We start from the raw sequence: 19,183 nt of genomic DNA, 5'->3' as shown, positions 1-19,183 counted from the left end.
ACCTACCTAGCTAGGTAGTTTGACTGAATCGTCATCTCGTTACGTGGCCCATTGGGTTAGGAAGAGTTTCGAACCAAGACTTGGTCATACGTTCACGGTGATCTGCGATACAGTACTTTCACAGATGTGTACATAAATATGAACGAAAAACAGAGACGACGCGGTGGAGAAGTGTACCGCTTTTCCATCGGACAAGTCTGCTGCCACCGCGAGGCTCTCCCATTTTTTTCACCTATCCCATTGCTAGTCTGGTCGTCGTAAGAGTCTGTGAGACAGACAAAACAAAGGAAAAAGTCGTGCGACAAGTCTTGCAGTTGTCAAGTTCGCGTACCCAGTATCAAGTCCTGTCCAGATATGACCCTTTACGCAACGACTGACGGGGATACCGTTAATTTCGACGCGCCAAGAAATATCGCAAGAAATGTCCCCAGTCTGCCAACATCTGCCAACAAGGCCGCACGAAGTGAGGGCTTGTGGAAGTCATTGTCTGATGATGTAGTCGAGAATAGCAGCGCTTAGTTCTGCTTGGGGGCCTCCTTGGCCTCAACGGCGGCCTCCTCACCCATGGCGGTGAGAATGACAACGTCTGCAGTTCAAGGTTAGCTCCATTCCGTGTTGCGCGGCTGTGCGGGGTTCGGCAGGTCTCACTGGTGTCCTTCTCGTCAATCTTGAAAAGCTTGTTGATCTTCTCGCCAACCTCGCCGTCGGGAAGACGGACGTCGTCCTTGAGGTCACCGTCGTCGTTCATGAGGGACAGGAAACCGTCATCGGAGATGTCGAGCTGGAGAAGTGCCTTGTTAGCAGGCTGCTGACGTTCCCTGGATGACAGGCGTCACTTACAAGCTGGAACTCCTTGCGGGAGACGTTGGGGACGTCCATGTTGTGGGTAGAGGGAGAGAGATCCTCAAGCTTCTTGCCAGTGAAGATGTCGATGGCGACCAAGTGAACCTTGGCGTGACCGTGCTTGCCCGTCTTGGAGGTGGACATGTCGACAATCTTGCAGGGTCGGCCCTTGATGACGACGTGACCGTTCTTGCGCAGAGCAGAGCACTGCATGGGGAAGGTGAGAGACGCACCGGCGTCGGTGGACTCAAAGGTCATCTCATGCTGTCGGATTGTTGCGTTAGCAAAGTGCCCCCCCCAAGAGATGTGCATGTATCAACATGGCGTGAAATATGGCTCGAGACGGGGGAATAGGTTCGATATCGCTAGTCGTATCCGATGCTCGATCGCGTTGCATGTGCGTCTGTCTGTAATGCGCAGTGCCGTGGTGCGTCGAGATGCCCGCGGGGGTCTCGTAGACTGTTGTTGTGGGTGCGGGGTGGTAGTGGTGGCGGTGGTGGTTTTTTTGCCCAGGCCAAAGTAACCGACATGACATCGCATGCGACCAAGACGGGAGGGCGGGAAGAGAAAAGAGAGCACGAGTAGTAGAGCTACCGCGGAGGACTCACCTGGGCGTCGTCGTTGGACATTTTGAAGGATTGACTGGAAGATGTCTAAAAAATCGAAGGGGAATATGTCGACAGGCAAAGGGGAATTACCCAGCAAAAGACGGCTGCTATGTTTTTGAGGGGGGAGAGTTGTGAAAGGAAGAGAGCGGGCAGAGGGGGGGAATGGAGGGGAAAAAAGAAGCGAGGCGGGAGTAGATAATTTTTTTCCTGGTTTTATTATTGGTTTTTTCGCTCCTAGGCCCAGATTCGAGCCCCTCCCCTAGCCTCTCAGGCTTCGGCGTGCGACACAGCGACAGGGTACACATTGACGGTGCAAAAAAGGTGGAGTATGGGCTTTTTTCTCTCAGGCCGTCTGCTTGTCTGCCTGTCTGCTGTCTGTCACCCCGCCCCGGACAGCTAGAGTGACACTTAGGCCCGTCCCAGTCACTCATCGCAGGCAAAGTACCTCTCCCTTACCGGACATGGTCTCCTCAACCCCCACTGAAGCTCAAGGTTTCGCCCGCCTGAGTTGTTGTACCAGCCTGCTAACCGCCTGTAACGTGTGCCTTATCCAGGTATATCTCCCCGTCTCGCGCCCAAGGTTTCTCCCTCCGAAGACTTAACTGGCGTAGAGCGCCCAAGCCTGGGAAGACTGAACAGGAAGGACCGGATAGGAAGGGAGGGTCCTGTGGCAACGGCCTTGTTCGACGCTAATGCCGCCGGGCCAAATCGTCGTTCAGGTGGCCGTCGGTCGGCTCTTCCACAGCTCTTCCCCCACTACACTGCTGCACTTGCCCTTCTGCTTCGGGTGGTGCTTGAACGACGGAGGTATTTCGACGATACGCGCCTGAATTCCCACCGAAGATGAAGTCTTCCTCCCTTGCCCGCCTGCCCCGGATATGTCAAGTACTACGGCATCCGACATGGGCTAGTCTCAATGCCAATCAATGGTCAGCCGAATAGAGAACGACGAGGATCTCAGGTAAATGACCTGACCTCGTCCTTACCTGAGCTCAGCCGAGGTCGGGTAACCTCCAACAACATGTTGCACCTCTCTTCCGTCCCTCCCTAATGTCTCTTGTGTGCTCTTCTGCTCTTTTGCATATCCCAAAAGCCTGCCCCGCACGTTTGTTTTGCTGCGTTGGCCCTCAAACGCTGCCCTGCAGTTGTTCAACCACGAACCCTCCTCCCCTCCCCACAAAGAAACCGACCCCTGCCGCGCCACTTGCTAGTACGTACCGACCACCGATGTGGCTGATGTAGCTCTACTGCCACCTACCCAATCAGAACACATCGCCTCCTTAAGGCCGTCCAGCCTTGTCTGTGGCCTTCTGTCTATTGACGCAACGTATCTTGGGTCTCAATCAGACAGGCTGCTCGCAGATATCCTATTTCCACACCCCGTTCGGATATCGAACCCTCGATGACATGGTGCTCAACTCCTCCGACCCAACCGCTTCGTAGCTTCCTCTCATCACAAGTCCACCATGTGGCTTGATCGGCTTGCAGTGCAGTCGAACCCGTCTCCCTCCTCGTCGCAACCCGGCAGCCGTCCTTACTCCCCACTCCCACGACGAACATCGAGCAGCCCCTATGTGACCTCGCAAAGACCTGGCCTCACACCGAGAGGCTCACAGCTCTCCCTTATCTCCAACGACTCCTCGACCTCGCTCCTTGCTTCTCGCAGAGTCAATGGCTCGTCCGGCTTGAAGCAGTCCCAAACCACCTATGATGGGCCGGATTCGGTGGAGATTTTGGGCCAGATCCTGGGCACGACATCATTCGCCGAATCCGCTGTGAATAGGACGACGGGCACAATTGGCGAACAGGATTTGGAGTTGAACTTCGATTTCGATGGGCTGAGTCTTCGACAGCTTGCCAGCTCCAACAAGGCTGACACAGGAGATGCGGATAGCTACCGGCGGCAAACCACAGAAGAATGTATGCGAGTCCCCGGGACTTGCGACTTGTGTTGGCAGATTGCTAACTTGCACGCCCAGTCGAAACCAGCAAAGCGCAGTTTGAGGATCTGCATCGATCCATTGCGGCATGCGATGGCGTCCTCAGCTCCGTCGAAACCAACCTCACGAGCTTCCGTAACGATCTTGCGGCTGTTTCCGCAGATATAGAAAGTCTACAATCCCGCTCCACGGCGCTCAATGTGCGATTGGAGAACCGGAAGGCAGTCGAGAAGGCGTTCGGCCCAGTCGTCGAGGAACTAAGCGTCTCCCCCCACGTGGTATCCAAAATATCCGAGGGGCATATCGACGAGACCTGGGTGAAGATGCTGGCAGACGTGGACAAGCGAGCCGCTTCTTACAAGAAGAGTATAGCAAGCCAAGGAGAGAGCAAGGCCTGGGCGGATCTTGGGCCACTGTTGGAGAAACTGACGATGAAGGCTGTCGAACGAATACGGGACTTCATAGTGGCCCAAATTAAGGCCCTACGGTCCCCTCATATTAACGCCCAAATCATTCAGCAGCAGAACTTCTTGAAGTTTAAAGAGCTATACGCCTTTCTGCACAAGCACCACTCCAAGCTCGCAGAAGAAATCAGCCAGGCCTACATGAACACCATGAGGTGGTACTATGCAAACCAGTTTACGCGGTATCAGAAAGCGTTGGACAAGCTCAAGCTGCACATCATTGATAAAAATGATGTTCTGGGCCATGAAGAACCGACTCGAAGGGCCACGGTCCTGTCCGCCACGAAATCCACTGGCCCGCCGCATGATGCCTTCAACTTAGGCCGCCGGATTGATCTCCTGAAGACAAGCAATGCAGCCGCCCTCTCCTCTTATCTGGCCGAGGAGGACCAAACCACGCACTATCTGGAGTTTCCTTTCAGGAACTTCAACTTGGCGCTCATAGACAACGCCACTGCGGAATACACTTTCCTAGCCGCCTACTTCTCGCCGCCGCTGTCATTACAGGCGGTTTCGCGACAATTCAACTACATCTTCGAACCTACTTTTGCGTTGGGCAGGACGCTGACCAGGACACTGACTGCCGAGTCTTACGACGCTCTGGGCTTATTGTTGTGCATACGTCTCAACCAGCATCTGGCGTTCGAGTTGCAGAGGCGCAAGGTCCCCGCCGTCGACGGTTACATCAACATGACGACCATGCTTCTGTGGCCTAGGCTACAGGTGGTGATGGATCACCACTGCGAGTCGGTGCGGCAGCTCACCAACTCTTTGCCCACCAAACCCAGGGCCGCTGACCAGAACAAACTGTCGGCGGCGCCGCATCTCGTCACACAAAGGTTTGGCCAAATTCTCCAAGGCGTTCTGGCGCTCAGCACCGAAGCCGGGGACGACGAGCCTGTGGTTGCCAGCTTGCGTCGCCTACGGTCCGAGGCGGAGGCCTTTTTGACGCGCCTCAGTCAGTCGTTCGGCGATAAACGAAAGCGCGAACGGTTTCTCTACAACAACTACTCGCTGATCTCGACAATTATCAGTGACGTTACTGGGAAACTGGCCGTGGAGCAGCAGGATCATTTCGAGGGACTGAAGTCGGCATTCCAGGAGGGTGTCTAAAAAGAAGGCAAGCAAAGTATTATCACAAGCACACATGATAGCATGTTTTGGGGCAGTGTTTGGAGTAGGCTCGGCGTCGGGTGCTCTTGGTCAGATGGGATATCATACGGTGGGCCATTTCCTCTTCCACCAGGATCTAAATTTACATGGAGGCACGGCTTTTCAAGGGGCCAATACATTTTCCTCAGCCCTGTCTAGAAGTTATGCGTCCAGCTCGTCCCGTTTGTCCATTTGTTGTACAAGTTTGCCAGCGCAAAAACAGGGCTAGGGTTCCGGCGGCCCAGATAGACGGCGACAAGGCCCACGACAACGGCCAGTCCCGCCGCGGCAGCACCCTTTCTGTACGCCCAGAGTACCCTCATGAGTTTCCGACGGCGTTCTAGAGCCTTGAGCTCGGCCAGCTGTTTCTGAAAATACGCATGGCCTTGGTCCATCGTCTGCTTAGCGCACGATTCGATGGAGCGCGCCGTCTTGAGCGAGCTCGCCTTGGATATCTTGCGCCATGCGGACAGCGACTCGGGCGGGTATCGCTCGTACAGTTCGGTGGCACCGGCGATGAGCGACTCGAGATCCATCTTCTGCGGGACTTTGGAGAGGATGAGATGCAGCATGGAAGGGTCGTCCTCGTCATTGTCAAAGAGCTCATCACGGCGGTTCAGGACAATCTGGGCGAACATGTAGACGCTGAAGACAGGCTCGCGGACGAGAAGGATATCGAAGAGGCGGGCGATGTCGCCGTACGCCTGGATGTCGTGGGCGTACATGGTCAGCGTCCCCGCGAGGGCGTAGAAGGGCTCCGTGCCTGCGAGGTGGCGCTTAAGCTTCGGGTCCGCCGCGTGGAGGATGTCGGGGATTAGGCGCAGCTGGGCAACAGTCGGCTCGAGGTTCGTAAGCATGAAGTCTCGTATGCGGAGCACCGAGAGGCGAGAGACAAGCCGAGCGCGCCATGGCGGCTCAAGAACAAGCATGAAGACTTGACAGATGTCATGATAACCCTGAAAATAGCATAGATACGGGTAGCGGCGGAGGACCTCGACGATCAGGTCAGATAGATCGCTCTTGTTCTTTTCGAGCTCGGTATCGTCCTGGTCTACGCGTCGAGTTAGCTTATGTGTCGTAGTTCACTGCTTATACACCCCCAGTCTGGGCATGGCAGGCAGAAGACGCCTTACGGTTTGGGTAGTAGATGAAAGCCCGGTTGACATCAAGAGCAACCTGTTCTTCATCTCTATGACGCGGCAGGTCTTTCCAAGAATCCCTCTCCTCTCGTCCTGTTGTGATGATGTCTTCGCCGCATTCGCCATCTGTAAGACCGAGGAGTATTGGCCCTGTGACACGCAATGCATCCGTTAGCATTACAGCATTGTAGAACGGCGGCGCGCGTAATGACCGAGGTATGCGGCACTAACAGGCTTTCCTGCGCAAAGTGTCGGTGAGGAAACCGCCTGTGGTGCCGGCGAGCGCCTTGATGGCCTCGAGATTCCTCCACTTGCACGCTTCTAGGATATCTTGCGTCTTGCGCTGGGTCGAGCCAGTCGCCTCATCCTTGGTTTGGGTGTCTGGCGCCGAGTCAGAGCCAAGGGGAACTAGCTCGCTAGCTACCAGGTCTGACGCCATGGGTTCGTTCCGGCAGCGGGCGATGTCGCGTCGCTGCTTTTCGAAGGCTTGTCTATAGGGATTACTGTCTCGGAGACAGCGTGCGCATCGTGTATCGGCGGCGATCTACATGGGTCGATGTTACCCAGCCACTCGCGGGAGAAGCCTCGAGGCCAGACTATCCTTAGGGGGTCAACTGGAGATGGGCACGTCTTCAAAGTGGAAGCGGTTTTTGAGAGTCGACTAACGGACGGAAGTGTATTAACGCGTCCTACCGGCGTTGAACGACCTGTTGAAAGCGGGAGCGTTATGTTCGCAGGAGCTTCTGCAACAATGACGGAGTCGCCTCCACAGCGGATCTCTGTTTCGGCCTTCGAACCATTGAGACCCGCGTCGCAAGGCAATAGGCACCCAAGCTCAAGGCTTAGTGTACTTTCTAGAGGCTAGGTCATTAGGTGATCCGTGAAGCAGTTGACAGGGACGCCCGGCCCCCACCGGCCTAGATCGGCGGGACGGGACGCACAGGCCAGTTTAGGTATTGGGCAAAGCAACCACAACGGTTGGCAGATGAGTTTGAATGAATACCCATCATCACGCGTGGAAATTTTTTTTTTGTGTAGATTGGGAAGGCTTGTGAAAGGAGCCGTAGGTGAAGCCGACCGTAGTTCGTTGAAATAATGGCATTGCCGAAGCTCAAATGCATTTAAATCGGCTGCACCACGCAGTATTCAGCACGCGTATAGCCAACAATGGCGCACATCATTGTCTCGAAGTCCAACGAAATAAACCAAGGGAAAATAGGGTCACCGCACGAACCATCTTACTGAAGAACATAGCCGGAGCTAAACGCTAGAATGGCAGACATTTCGTAATCAGGAGGTCTAGTCACAGGCAAGTGGCATGATTGCCCACGATAAGGCAGATATGACAACTTCAACGTGGATTTCCTTCCTAGGCCTTTGCTCGTAAATTTAACTTACTTATGAGGAGCCACTTACCCCGGAGACAGGCCAAGGCTTCCACATGCACGTTACGTCCGTAAGCTACTCTATGGAGTTGCATGGCCCATAGGGAACCGGGCGAGCGAGCAAACTATGGGACAGCCAGTCTCCAGTTGCTAGCAGGCCTTTTTCTCCTGGATTTATCTGCCATTTTATCAAGGGAACCCGACTTGATGATCCAGTCGATGTTAAACTCCCACTGGGAGGAGGCAACGTCCGGCCAGCCTCGTGAGATGAACCTGAATCGACATGCATGGCGTTTAGTCAAGCAAATATGTGCTTCCAATCGGTTGACTTCGTCGTGCCGCTGTGAGAGATCACACTGTTGGTTTATGGTGTTCGACTGTTTGACAACATGGGGGAAGCAGGGTTTCTTGTGGTACAGATCGGATTGGACGAGGTTGTATTGTTCAATGCGGGTACACCGGTGCGTGAGAAAAGGTCGGTCTCCTTGTCAATTCTCTGTCCTGGCTTGTCAGAGGGATCGTAGACCCACACCAAGGCCAGGGCCTGGCCCAAGACAACCGTACGACGTATTGACACTGATTTGGCTGCCTGCCTAATAGTAAGAGTCAAGATGGGAGATAGCGCAGAACGGCGGCGAGGTTTTCAATTGGTTTTGTTTGGTTCCTTGTTCCTGTCGCGTGAGCAGACAAAGCCCAGGAGTCGAGGGAATGTTGGGTTTGGTGTCGCCGATGCTCGCTCCTCTTGCTAATGCAGCGGGAAAAGGCTCGCCGCTAATCATGCAGACCAGAAAGGTGAGTTTTGAATCACCAAGCAGGCAGTATGGAACGTTAGGTTATCCACCCGACGCGTGGTCAAGTGGTTGTTCCGCAAAACTGACACATTCCGCGCACAGAATAGATACACCGCACATCCGTAGGTGACATTAAATCCACTGTCCAATCAGCAAAACCCAGCGATTAAATCGAGTTTCTTCTTTACTAAGGCGTTGGGACACACATTCTAGCCGCGATATTGGATCACCTCGTCCAATTGTTCGACCCCAAGACAGTCAGTCTGTAGTCGCGGCGGACGGAACGGCAAGGGTTTCGCGAGTCGACTTCTTCAGCAGCCTCTTGCCCCGTCAACTCGCCTTACTTCCACTTCGAGATACCTGCACTCCTTCGCTCCGTTGGATAGTCGTACCCCGCTTGGCTGGGGATTGTCTGCCTACGGCCTGCCTGCATCCCCTCCAAACCACCTCGCAGGCGAGGTTCCATCGCTTTTCTGTGCGGTAGTGACTACATCCGCCACAGTGGAGTGTCTGTTCGAACCGCACATCATTTGCAGTATCCAGGCAGAGAAAGACCCGGCTTTTTTACCCAAGAAAGGCACATCTCGCGAACCCGACTCCAAGCACACGGAGGTAAGGTAGGGTAGCTAGCATGTATCGCCTGAGTCGGCCGAGTGATTGTGTGCTTATCCAGTGCCTTGGGCTAAAGCAGTCTATGCTTGCAGTCTTAGCTCTGCACCACTTGACTGGACTGACCAGGTATTAATAGTGCACACCGTACTGTAGGCATGTAAGCTGGGACGGCTATATTTGATAGAACGAGCGCCGTGCGCCACCACTTCTGATTCATGGTACCTAGATGCTGCTTACCTTTCGTAGCACCTGGAACTATTTGCCCAACTGCCCTACATTCTCTGACGGATATTGTTCTGCCTTACATATCTCAGTCATTAGCTTCTGGACGCTGGCTCTAACTGCACAGAAAAGCGCTACATCCAGTCAAGTTTATTAGGTACATAACTACCTACCTAGGTTCGTAGGTAGCCCGTGTTTGTACTCAGCGTGGTACCCCCGCCACCGCCAAACCATCCAGGGAAGTAGGTACTTTGAGCTACCTACCTGGTACCTACGTCCCTACTGGGTGCTCACGCTCACCTTACAGCTGGATGGATACTCTAAAACTAATAACCTCCACTTCCCCCCAGCCGTCGCAATAGTCGGCACGACATATCTTGCCTACCTACCTCAACTCCTCCATACTTTGAGGTGGCTCAGCCCCCACCCCTAGTCACCTGTTTTGGTCGGACGGCCGATAAGCACTCATTCACAAACAACCTGTGAAGAACTCGGAAGGGTTCTTATATCGACTTGCGTCTTTCTTTTGGCTACCCCCGCGCAAAGGCCAACACACATTTGATCCGATTCCGCGGCTGTCATCGTTCCTCCAACCTGCTGTCCCCGCAAGACCAAGAGCTGGTCCAACCATGTTGACATAACACGGTCTGTCGACATGGCCTTTCAGACGAACGTCTTCAGGAATGGAGCCTGGGTGACGGAGACCATCGATCTACAAACTGTGCTCCGGGGCTCGACCACTACCGCGGTCCCTGACCCCCCTTCCCTCCCCATCCCGCCGACTTGCGGCATCTTGACAAGGACCATCATCGAGAGCCCTATAGCCCGATGGGTTCTTCCAGCTCGCCTCAGATCTGCCCGTCATAACGATGTTGCCTTTGTAGGGGTGAGTCACTTGCCCTCGCCTTCCACAACCACCTGCTAGCGCGGCGATTTGGACCTTGAAAGACCATGCAGCCTTCCAAGGCCTCCGTCTCTAATTGGGAACGAAAGCTCACAAGCCCAGGACCGTTATGTGAGCATCAACGAGTTACGTAAAGATGGTCAGCTTCAAGAGGTTCTTCGGAAGAACGACTTCGGCTGCCGTATTCGCAATGCCTTGGTGATCGGAAACAAGTACGAGCACTTCCGCGTTATTGCTGACGAATCTGGACCCGACCATATCAAGAGCGAAGATGAAGACGACGACACCCAAATGGCCGACTTCAGCTCCGCCTCCGGCACCGGCGGCTCTCATGGACTGTTGCCACCACATCTATTACTCCTCGTTCTCGAATCCGGGTCCTTCCTCTTCCTCTTCATCAGGAGGGACCTGCATGGCAAGCTAGAGTTCGTCGTTTCGCCTTTCCACAACCCAGCGAGAAGACTAGGAAATCTAGGCTTCCATGTAGCCGCTGATCCTCGGTCTCGCTACATTGCTGTCGCTGATGCCCAGAACAAATTTGTCATTTACGAACTCGAATCCATGGAGTTCATGGGCGACCAGTATATGCGTCACAAGTCAATCAATCCGATCAAGACACACTACCCCAGGGCACTACAGGGTACTATACTCAAGATGGAATTCCTTTACCCCCGTCCAGAGGACGAACATCACGTCATCCTCCTTCTCATCGTTGTCAAAGGTGACAGGTCCAAGATGGTCATCTACGAATGGGAACGTGGCGATGATCTCAGCCAGGTGCTTGCAGAGGAGAAGCGCGGTCATCGCATAGCACCGGAGCACCGCCTCCCGTTATTGATCATTCCTTTGACGGTGAGAAGCTCCTTTTTCGCTGTTTCCGAGCACGCCCTCGGTATCTGCAAGGATCCTCTCCAGGGCCCTCCAGATATCGAGACAATCAACCCGATCAGCCACCCCGCGACCCCTTTCCACCATGGTACTGGCGTGCCACTTTGGACAGCTTGGGATAGACCGGTACGAAGACGGCGTTACTACGACACGAAAGATCTCATCTACCTAGCTCGGGAGGATGGGGTGATTGTCTTCTTCGAGTTCAATGCCACAGACATTCTTAGCGCCGCTATGAATGTCGGTGACTGCAACTGTAATATTTCCGCCGCTTTCACCACGATGTACGACGCCTATTCCGATGTTGCCATTGTTGCTGGTGATTCTGGCCCCGGGATGGTCTTCCAGGTAAGGTGAAGTGCCAGTGTAGACGTAAATGTGTCTGCTGACCATCGCATAGCTCAAGCCTCGAGAGCCTCTCGTCGAACTTGGAACTATTCCGAACTGGTCGTGTGCCGTTGATTTTGTTACTACAGATGCTCTGACTACATGGAACCCCGAGAGCGGGCCACGCGGAAAGGCGGTTGTGCCCTGGCGACAACGAACATTAGACAACTTAGCCTCTCCAGACAAGGTCCTTTGTGCCTCGGGAAACGGCCCTCAAGGCAGCATCACAGAACTTCGCTACGGGCTTCCTGCCAACACAATCTCGTACTTCGAACCGCTACCAACGAGAAGAGTCTGGGTGTTTAAGACCAATGATGCCAACTGGCCACACCAAATGCTGATGGCAAGCCCCGGTACCTCTGACGTGCTACTCGTATCTGCCGATCTCTCGCATGCGGAGATGGCGGATCCAATGTCAACCAAATTCGACACAGCATCCCGAACCCTGGAAGCAGCCCAGAGCTCGGACGATATCATCACTCAGGTATCCGAGACATGCATCACCACCATCGGCCGAGACCACAGGTGCGTATCTGACTGTCACGTCGTACCACTGTGACCTGGGTTTCGCTGACAGTTTCTGCAGTTCCAGGCATGACTTCGATGGCTTTCCTGGCGTGGACGGAATAGCGGAGCATGCGGCGGTCAGGGGCAGCTGTGTTTGTGTGTCAACCTATGCAGAGTCTCGCTTTCAGATCCATGCATTTCACACTGGCAACGCCGAAGTGTCTCTCGCCCAGTCTTATGTCGTGGACGGTGAGGTGACCTGTCTTACACTCTGCTGTCTCAATAACCGAGAATGTATTGTGGCTGGCGTATGGCGACAAAATAGCCCTTGGATAGCCATCTTCACTGCCGACAAGTCTGAAGAGGCTCCCGAACTGATACGCCTCGATGTCGGTAAGTGCATCCCTACGTACTAGAAACCTGCAGCGGCTGATACTGCCATGCGTGACAGACGACATGTCTCTCGAGCCAGATGGCGGAGATGCAATGGACATAGCACCAACCATTGAGCTTGTCAACACCGTCGTGGCAATAGCGGAATCAAAGCAGCAAACGAGCCTGGTTATGGGGACTCGCAGCGGCCATTTGTTAACAATTCAGCTCAGCGGCGCCGCTCCCTATCACCGACGCACGTTTAAGGAGAGACTGGGTACGAGTGCGCTGGAGGTACTTGCTGTCGATGCATCGTTTCTTCCCAACTCAGTCTTGGTCTGCTGTAGCGACACCCTGCTTCTGCTGAGGGACTTCGGGTCCAGGCGGCCGGGTCACTTTGCCACCAGGCACCGAGTGTGGGTGACCGATCTGAGGCATCCCGCAACAGGTTCCGTACCAGTTATCTCCGCCGCAAGCATACCAACTGACCTTGGCGGCAATCGCATCCCGCTGGTTCTTCTGTCGGGGGAGCGCATGTCCTTCACGGAGCTGTACTTGCAAGCTGGTCCGGTTCCTAAAAGTCTACCTTTGCCCGGAACACCTTCCAAATTGCTGTACTCTCAAACGCTGCAGTGTTTGGTCGTTGCAGTACAAATTGGGCAACAGCCAACCATCCTGTTCATGGACCCCGAGACCGGAGAAGACCTCTCTCTCCCTCAAGACAAGCACGGCAACATGACAGCATTCATCAGTGGTATGGGAAGCCCCGGCGATAGGATACATGCGATCTACGACTGGTTGTTCGTAAGGGATGGGATGACCTTCCATTACCTCATCATCACTACGGCAGGGGGGCGTCTCTTGCTTGTGACCCCAAAGAAGGAAGAAACCCGAGATCCCGAGGGCACGAGCAGAACAAAGATACGATTCTTCACCAAATACAGGCTGAAAGAGCCCACGCCCATATACGCGATTGTCGGAGACGGTGACAGCATCGTCTACTGCGCCGGCAACGTGCTTCATTGGGATGTTCTTGATCCCGTTGAGAAGAAGCTTGTTCGGAAAAAGAGCTACGAACTGAATTCTCCCGCCACCTCACTACGAATCGTCAACGGCAAGATATCGGCATTGACCCTGAGCGATTCCGTAGTGGTCATTGACCACAAGTCGGAACACGAACACCGTGATATGACCCAGATCCATGCGGATCAGGTTACGCGGAAATCGAATCACTTTTTCGATGTCGGAGAATGTATGGATGACCAACTAGCCTGGCCAGTGACTTTGCTCACTGGTATGGACCGTTACTTTACAGCAGTGTGGACTCCATGGAAGGAGCCTCAAAGAGAGTTGGAACTTGTCGCCGAGGGTCCGCTACCGGCCAGCGTTAGGAAACTTCAACGAGGCCATGTGCGACCGGAATGGGTTGCGACGCAACGTGTGCCACAATACGGCTCCATACCAAGCACCATTGACGGAGCCGAGGTGCTGGGGATTTGCCTCGATGGGTCGCTACTGCATTTTAGCCTTCTCAACACTCAAGCATGGCGATTCCTGCGCCTCGTCGAGAACCTGGCCTTGAGAAGCCGACTGCTGTTCCCGTACAGCTACGAAGTCTCGGTCCTAGATGACGAGGAGTACGACGCGGAGGCAAAGGAGACACCCAAGTCGATGAAGCACATTGACGGTGACCTTCTTCAACGGTGCATCGATTATCGGGCGTTGGAGAAGATGATATCGGAAGACAGCGATATTGACCTGTTGCGGGAGTATCTGGACGATCTGGACGACGGAGACTTGACAGCATCATTCCAGGACGCCAACAACATTTCGAAGTACTTTGAGTTGGCCTACGACATCCTAGACTATTACCTGGCTCCTGTCATTTGAGTCACAGCGTTGAGCATGGCGACACAAGGTAGGAGTGGATGATGCCTCGAAGGGGCGCATTGTTGGAAGCTGCGCTGGGTTAAGAGTCGTTAGACTAGGTAGAAGCAAAGTCATCATCACATATTGGTGGCTCGTGGCTCTTGACTTCAGCGAGTAAACCCGCGTGATGCGAGGATATCAAGTCTAGGGGTGAACGAGTCTCGACAGAGAGATATGCGTCACGACGCTTAGACATGGTTACATCATGAAAATGTCTCAGGTACATCGATAACCTCAGAACACCCGTTGTGGGGGTTGAGCTGAGGGGCTCGCCATGAGTAGGTAGCTTGTGCGTGTGGTGTACCCATCACCAGAGTCGCATCTGTATTGGAGCATTTTGAGTGGCCGACACTTAGATGGAATTTTGTTAGCGCCGTGAGTGGGCAACATGTGGTCGTCCTGCCCTATTTCTTTACTAACAAAAAGTTTTTGCTGAGCGGACGGGGTAGAGCCACACTCGGAAGACGACCCTAGAATGGCTTGGATAGCCATACGTACCCTTACCACTCATTCACCTGGACTCAGTTGTATAGGTAGAGTAAGAATGAAAATGCATAGGTGAGAGATAATACATAGAAGAGGGAGAAGAAGCAGGTGCACAAAAATTGTGTCCGCGGAGGCTACTTCTCGGACGAACCCACCTACTGCGCAGAACCAGCCTACCTAGTGACTACTTGTAGGTACCTACCTAGGTAAGCGCAACCTGAGGTCACCAACCTAAGCCCACAGCATCCGTTTATGCAATGGAATGCGCCTCTCTTGCCCCGCAGCGAACCTGTGCATTCCCATTTTCCCTGTTCGAGATTTCGAACACTACGGTATCCTACAGTCGTAGTCTTCCTTCTTTTACTCGAAAAATACAGAAAGGTGCTGCATCGTCCGTATTATGTCGTGTCGGCCCCGACAGAATTGCACTCAGGACTCGGTTTTCTCGCCATCCAATCTCTTACGTCGTTGAAGAGCCTTCAGTGTGCTTCTCTTCTCGAGCCACCAAAAGCCCCGACCCCACCCATCTTTGGGAATTTCCACCGCGTCTGTCTACCTGTCACTTTCTGCTTGATATCGCCCACACCCTGCATCTTTTTGCACCGGGTCCAACCAAGAACCTTTGACTCGTTTCGCAATACCTAAACGTCGAGTACCACAAACATGCCTCCCAAGAAGAAGGGGAACAAGGCTCGCGCCAACGACGACTGGGAGAATGAGCTCGGCGAGACCATCGCCCCCGCTGCCGCCACTCTAGAAGCTGATGCCGAAAAGCCAGCCGAGGAGGAGGATGAGACCCCCGGCGGTCTCATGGCCACCATGCGCAAGAACAGAGAGAAGAGAAAGAAGAAGGGCATCGAGGAGCCCCCCGCCGCTCCCGAGCCTGAGGTCGAGGCTGAACCTTCGCCCAGCCTCGCTGAGAAGGCTCCCGAGGAAGCCACTATGGAAGACGAGTTCGCTCTGCCCCAGAAGAAAGGCAAGGGTGGCAAGGGCAAGCAGGCTCCCGCAGCCGCCCCCGCCCCCGCTGCCGATGACGAGGGGGATGGCTCCGGTCGCGTCCTGACCAAGGCCGAAAAGGAGAAGCTGAAGAAGGAGAGGGAGAAGCAGCGTAAGAAGGAGCAGGTGAGCCTACGGCGTTCCTCCCTCGGGCCATGGACTTTTCACTAATCTCATCATGCACATCCAGGCTGCGAAGAAGAAGACCACTGCCCCTGCCGCAAAGGCTGAACCTGCTAAGGCAGCTCCCGAGAAGAAGGACTCCCCGACGCCCGCCGCCGACGCCGTTGCTCCCCCGCCTGCCGAAGAGAAGGGTGGTAAGAAGAAGAAGATTCCCGCTGCCCTCGCTGCGCTCCAGAAACAGCAGGAGGAGCTTCGTCGCCAGCAAGAAGAACAGGCTCGCTTCGCCGAAGAGGAGAAGAAGAGGATCGAGGAGGAGGAGCGCGCCGCCAATGAGGAAAACAAGCGTAGAGAGGAGGCCAAGGCTCTTAAGAAACAAAAAGAAAAGGAGAAGATCGAACAACTCAAGAAGGAGGGCAAGTTCATGACCAAGGCCCAGAAAGAGGAGAAGGCTCGCAACGAGCGTAAGCTTCAGCAGATGCTTGCTGCCGGTATCAAGGTTGGTCCTGCCGACGAGGGCGAGGGCGACAAGAAGAAGAAGGTCACCTACGACAACAAGAAGAAGGGAGGCCGCAAGGCGCAAGACAAGGTGAGCTTCGCATGTCCATTCAATCTCCCAAGGTTCCTGAGACTGACCATTTGCTGTATAGATCGACGAAGAAAAGGCCCTTGCTGAGGCTGCCGAGCGCGCCAGAAAGGAGGCCGAACGCCTCCACAAGGAGGCAGAAGAGAAGGCGGCTAAGGAAAAGGCAGAGGCTGAAGCTGCCGCCGCCAAGAAGAAGGCCGCTGAAGCCAGTGACTTGGAGGACGACTGGGAGGCTGCCGCCGCTTCTGACGAGGAGGACGTCAAGGACAGCTGGGATGCCGACAGCGACGAAGAGCAAGAAAAGAAGGCGAAGGCGGCTAACGGCAAGCCCGAGAAGCCCAGTCAGAAGGACGAGGACGAGGGCGATGATGAGGAGGACGACTCCGACTCCGACTCTGATTCCGACGACTCTGAAGAAGATGAGAAGGAGACAGCGGCTCGCCAAGCTGAGCTTCAGCGCAAGAGGGAGGCCGCGGAACGTCGCGAGAAGGCTCACCAGGCCGCGCTGGCAGCGAGATCCAAAGACAACCTCCGATCTCCCATTTGCTGTATTCTGGGCCACGTCGATACCGGAAAGACGAAGCTTCTCGACAAGATCCGTCAGACCAACGTGCAAGAGGGCGAAGCCGGTGGCATTACCCAACAAATCGGTGCCACCTACTTCCCTGTCGAGGCCATCAAGCAGAAGGTAGCCGTTGTCAACACTGACGGCTCCTTCGAGTTCAAGGTCCCCGGACTGCTGGTCATTGATACCCCTGGCCACGAGTCCTTCTCTAACTTGCGTTCTCGTGGTTCATCGCTCTGCAACATCGCCATTCTTGTCGTCGATATCATGCACGGCCTCGAGCCGCAAACCTTGGAGTCAATGAGAATGCTTCGTGACAGGAAGACCCCCTTCGTTGTCGCTCTCAACAAGATCGATCGTCTGTACGGCTGGAAGAAGGTCGACAACAACGGTTTCCAGGAGAGTTTGGCTCTGCAGCCCAGAGGTGTGCAGAACGAGTTCAAGAACCGCCTGGAGCAGACCAAGCTCGCCTTTGCCGAGCAGGGATTCAACGCCGAGCTCTTCTACGAGAACAAGTCCATGGCCAAGAACGTCTCCCTCATCCCCACCTCTGCTCACACTGGCGAGGGTATCCCCGACATGCTGAAGCTCATCATCCAGCTCACCCAGGAGCGCATGGTTGGATCCCTCATGTATCTTTCCGAGGTCCAGGCTACAGTCCTTGAGGTCAAGGCCATTGAAGGTTTCGGCATGACTGTCGATGTCGTCTTGTCCAACGGTATCTTACGCGAGGGTGACAGAATCGTCTTGTGCGGTGTGGAAGGCGCCATCTGCACAAACATTCGTGCCTTGTTGACGCCGGCACCGATGCGTGAACTGCGTCTCAAGTCGGCGTATGTGCACAACAAGGAGGTCAAGGCCGCTTTGGGTGTCAAGATCAGTGCCCCTGGTCTTGAGGGTGCCATTGCCGGTTCTCGTATGTTGGTCGTCGGCCCCGACGACGACGAGGACGACATCATCGACGAGGTCGAGTCTGATCTCGCCACTTTGTTCAACCGTGTCGAAAAGACCGGCCGTGGTGTCAGCGTCCAGGCGTCCACCCTCGGTTCCCTCGAGGCGCTGTTGGACTTCCTCAAGGATTGCAAGATCCCCGTCGCCAACGTCGGCATCGGCCCTGTGTACAAGCGTGATGTCATGCAAGCCGGTATCATGCTGGAGAAGGCGGCCGACTTCGCCGTCATGCTTTGCTTCGATGTCAAGGTCGACAAGGAAGCGCAGCAGTACGCAGACGACGTCGGCGTCAAGATCTTTACGGCAGACATTATCTACCATCTCTTCGACGCCTTTACCAAGCATATGGCTGAGCTCTTGGAGAAGAAGAAGGAGGAGTCTAAGATGTTGGCTGTCTTCCCCTGCGTGCTCAACACCGTTGCTGTCTTCAACAAGACCAACCCCATTGTTGTCGGTGTCGACGTCGTCGAGGGTCAGCTGAAGATCAACACGCCGATTGCTGTAGTCAAAAACAACGCCGTTACGGGTTTGAAGGAAGTCATCAACCTTGGCAGAGTGTAAGTTTCCCTACATACTAAGTTACGAGCCACCGTTCCCCAAAGCTAACATTTTCAATCATCAGCACTTCAATCGAGCGTGACCACAAGCAAATCCCCGTCTGCAAAAGGGGCCAGCCCTCGGTCGCTGTCAAGATCGAGATGGGCGGCCACCAGCCGACGTACGGCCGCCAGCTCGAGGAGTCGGACACGCTGTACAGTCTCATCTCGCGTGCCTCCATCGACACCCTCAAGGAGTTCTACCGCAAAGACGTCAGCAACGATGAGTGGCAACTCATCATCAAGCTCAAGCCCCTCTTCGACATCCACTAAATACAACCCCTCCCCCCTTACCCATCTCGCCCCTTCGTTTTGGGAGCAGGGCCGTGGTCTGACTGTCCAAGCCGAACGATGAGCATGGGGGTTTGTGAGAATGTTTTAATTTTGCATGAAAAAGAGGGATGGAGAGCTATGTTTCTTGAAACGAGGGAATGGGAAAGGAGGAAAGGAAACCCGGATTGGTTGTGGCATGGGGGAAGGGATTGATGATGGACGAGTCAAGAAGAAAAGAACCTTGTTTTTGTGTACGATCATCTCCCCGCCATCTCCCTGCATCGTTTCTTTCCAGGTCTCTTCCCTAAAAGCAATTATTTCGCATTCAAATCTCAATCCTAACAAAAGTCACCAGATCGGGTAGGATCCAACGAAACGGGTCATGAGAGATCCAGTGTCAGGTTCTGGAAGAAAATCAACGTTTCGGTGTTGACGTATCGAGCCATGTTAACATCTGGCTGGGTTAA

At 54.4% G+C, this 19,183-nt stretch overlaps 5 protein-coding genes across 5 annotated transcripts; 3 read left to right on the top strand and 2 right to left on the bottom strand.

Annotated features, from left to right (window-relative positions):
* Window positions 1-515: 515 nt before the first annotated feature.
* CH63R_04547 (Eukaryotic translation initiation factor 5A) lies at window positions 516-1,472 on the bottom strand (the record flags this gene model as incomplete). Its single annotated transcript, XM_018299522.1, has 4 exons — window positions 516-586; window positions 649-781; window positions 841-1,107; window positions 1,452-1,472. The coding sequence occupies 4 exons, from the start codon at window positions 1,470-1,472 to the stop codon at window positions 516-518; spliced, it is 492 nt and encodes a 163-aa protein (XP_018160768.1).
* Window positions 1,473-2,917: 1,445 nt separating this feature from the next.
* On the top strand, window positions 2,918-4,968 carry CH63R_04546 (Vps52/Sac2 family protein; the record flags this gene model as incomplete). Its single annotated transcript, XM_018299521.1, has 2 exons — window positions 2,918-3,371; window positions 3,431-4,968. 2 exons carry the CDS (start codon window positions 2,918-2,920, stop codon window positions 4,966-4,968), a joined length of 1,992 nt encoding a protein of 663 aa, XP_018160767.1.
* A 194-nt stretch (window positions 4,969-5,162) lies between these two features.
* CH63R_04545 (GTPase-activating protein gyp10) lies at window positions 5,163-6,585 on the bottom strand (the record flags this gene model as incomplete). Its single annotated transcript, XM_018299520.1, has 3 exons — window positions 5,163-6,058; window positions 6,141-6,296; window positions 6,378-6,585. 3 exons carry the CDS (start codon window positions 6,583-6,585, stop codon window positions 5,163-5,165), a joined length of 1,260 nt encoding a protein of 419 aa, XP_018160766.1.
* Window positions 6,586-9,811: 3,226 nt separating this feature from the next.
* CH63R_04544 (Thermotolerance protein) lies at window positions 9,812-14,104 on the top strand (the record flags this gene model as incomplete). Its single annotated transcript, XM_018299519.1, has 5 exons — window positions 9,812-10,042; window positions 10,163-11,296; window positions 11,349-11,860; window positions 11,922-12,235; window positions 12,294-14,104. 5 exons carry the CDS (start codon window positions 9,812-9,814, stop codon window positions 14,102-14,104), a joined length of 4,002 nt encoding a protein of 1,333 aa, XP_018160765.1.
* A 1,188-nt stretch (window positions 14,105-15,292) lies between these two features.
* CH63R_04543 (Translation initiation factor aIF-2) lies at window positions 15,293-18,716 on the top strand (the record flags this gene model as incomplete). The annotated part of the gene is made up of 4 exons (XM_018299518.1): window positions 15,293-15,751; window positions 15,816-16,334; window positions 16,396-18,404; window positions 18,470-18,716. 4 exons carry the CDS (start codon window positions 15,293-15,295, stop codon window positions 18,714-18,716), a joined length of 3,234 nt encoding a protein of 1,077 aa, XP_018160764.1.
* Window positions 18,717-19,183: the final 467 nt, after the last annotated feature.

This window comes from Colletotrichum higginsianum, chromosome 3, assembly GCF_001672515.1.
Source record: "Colletotrichum higginsianum IMI 349063 chromosome 3, whole genome shotgun sequence".
NCBI classification, from domain to species: domain Eukaryota; kingdom Fungi; phylum Ascomycota; class Sordariomycetes; order Glomerellales; family Glomerellaceae; genus Colletotrichum; species Colletotrichum higginsianum.
Note: the sequence above shows the minus strand (reverse complement) of the source record. Positions and strands in the feature narration are given on the sequence as shown.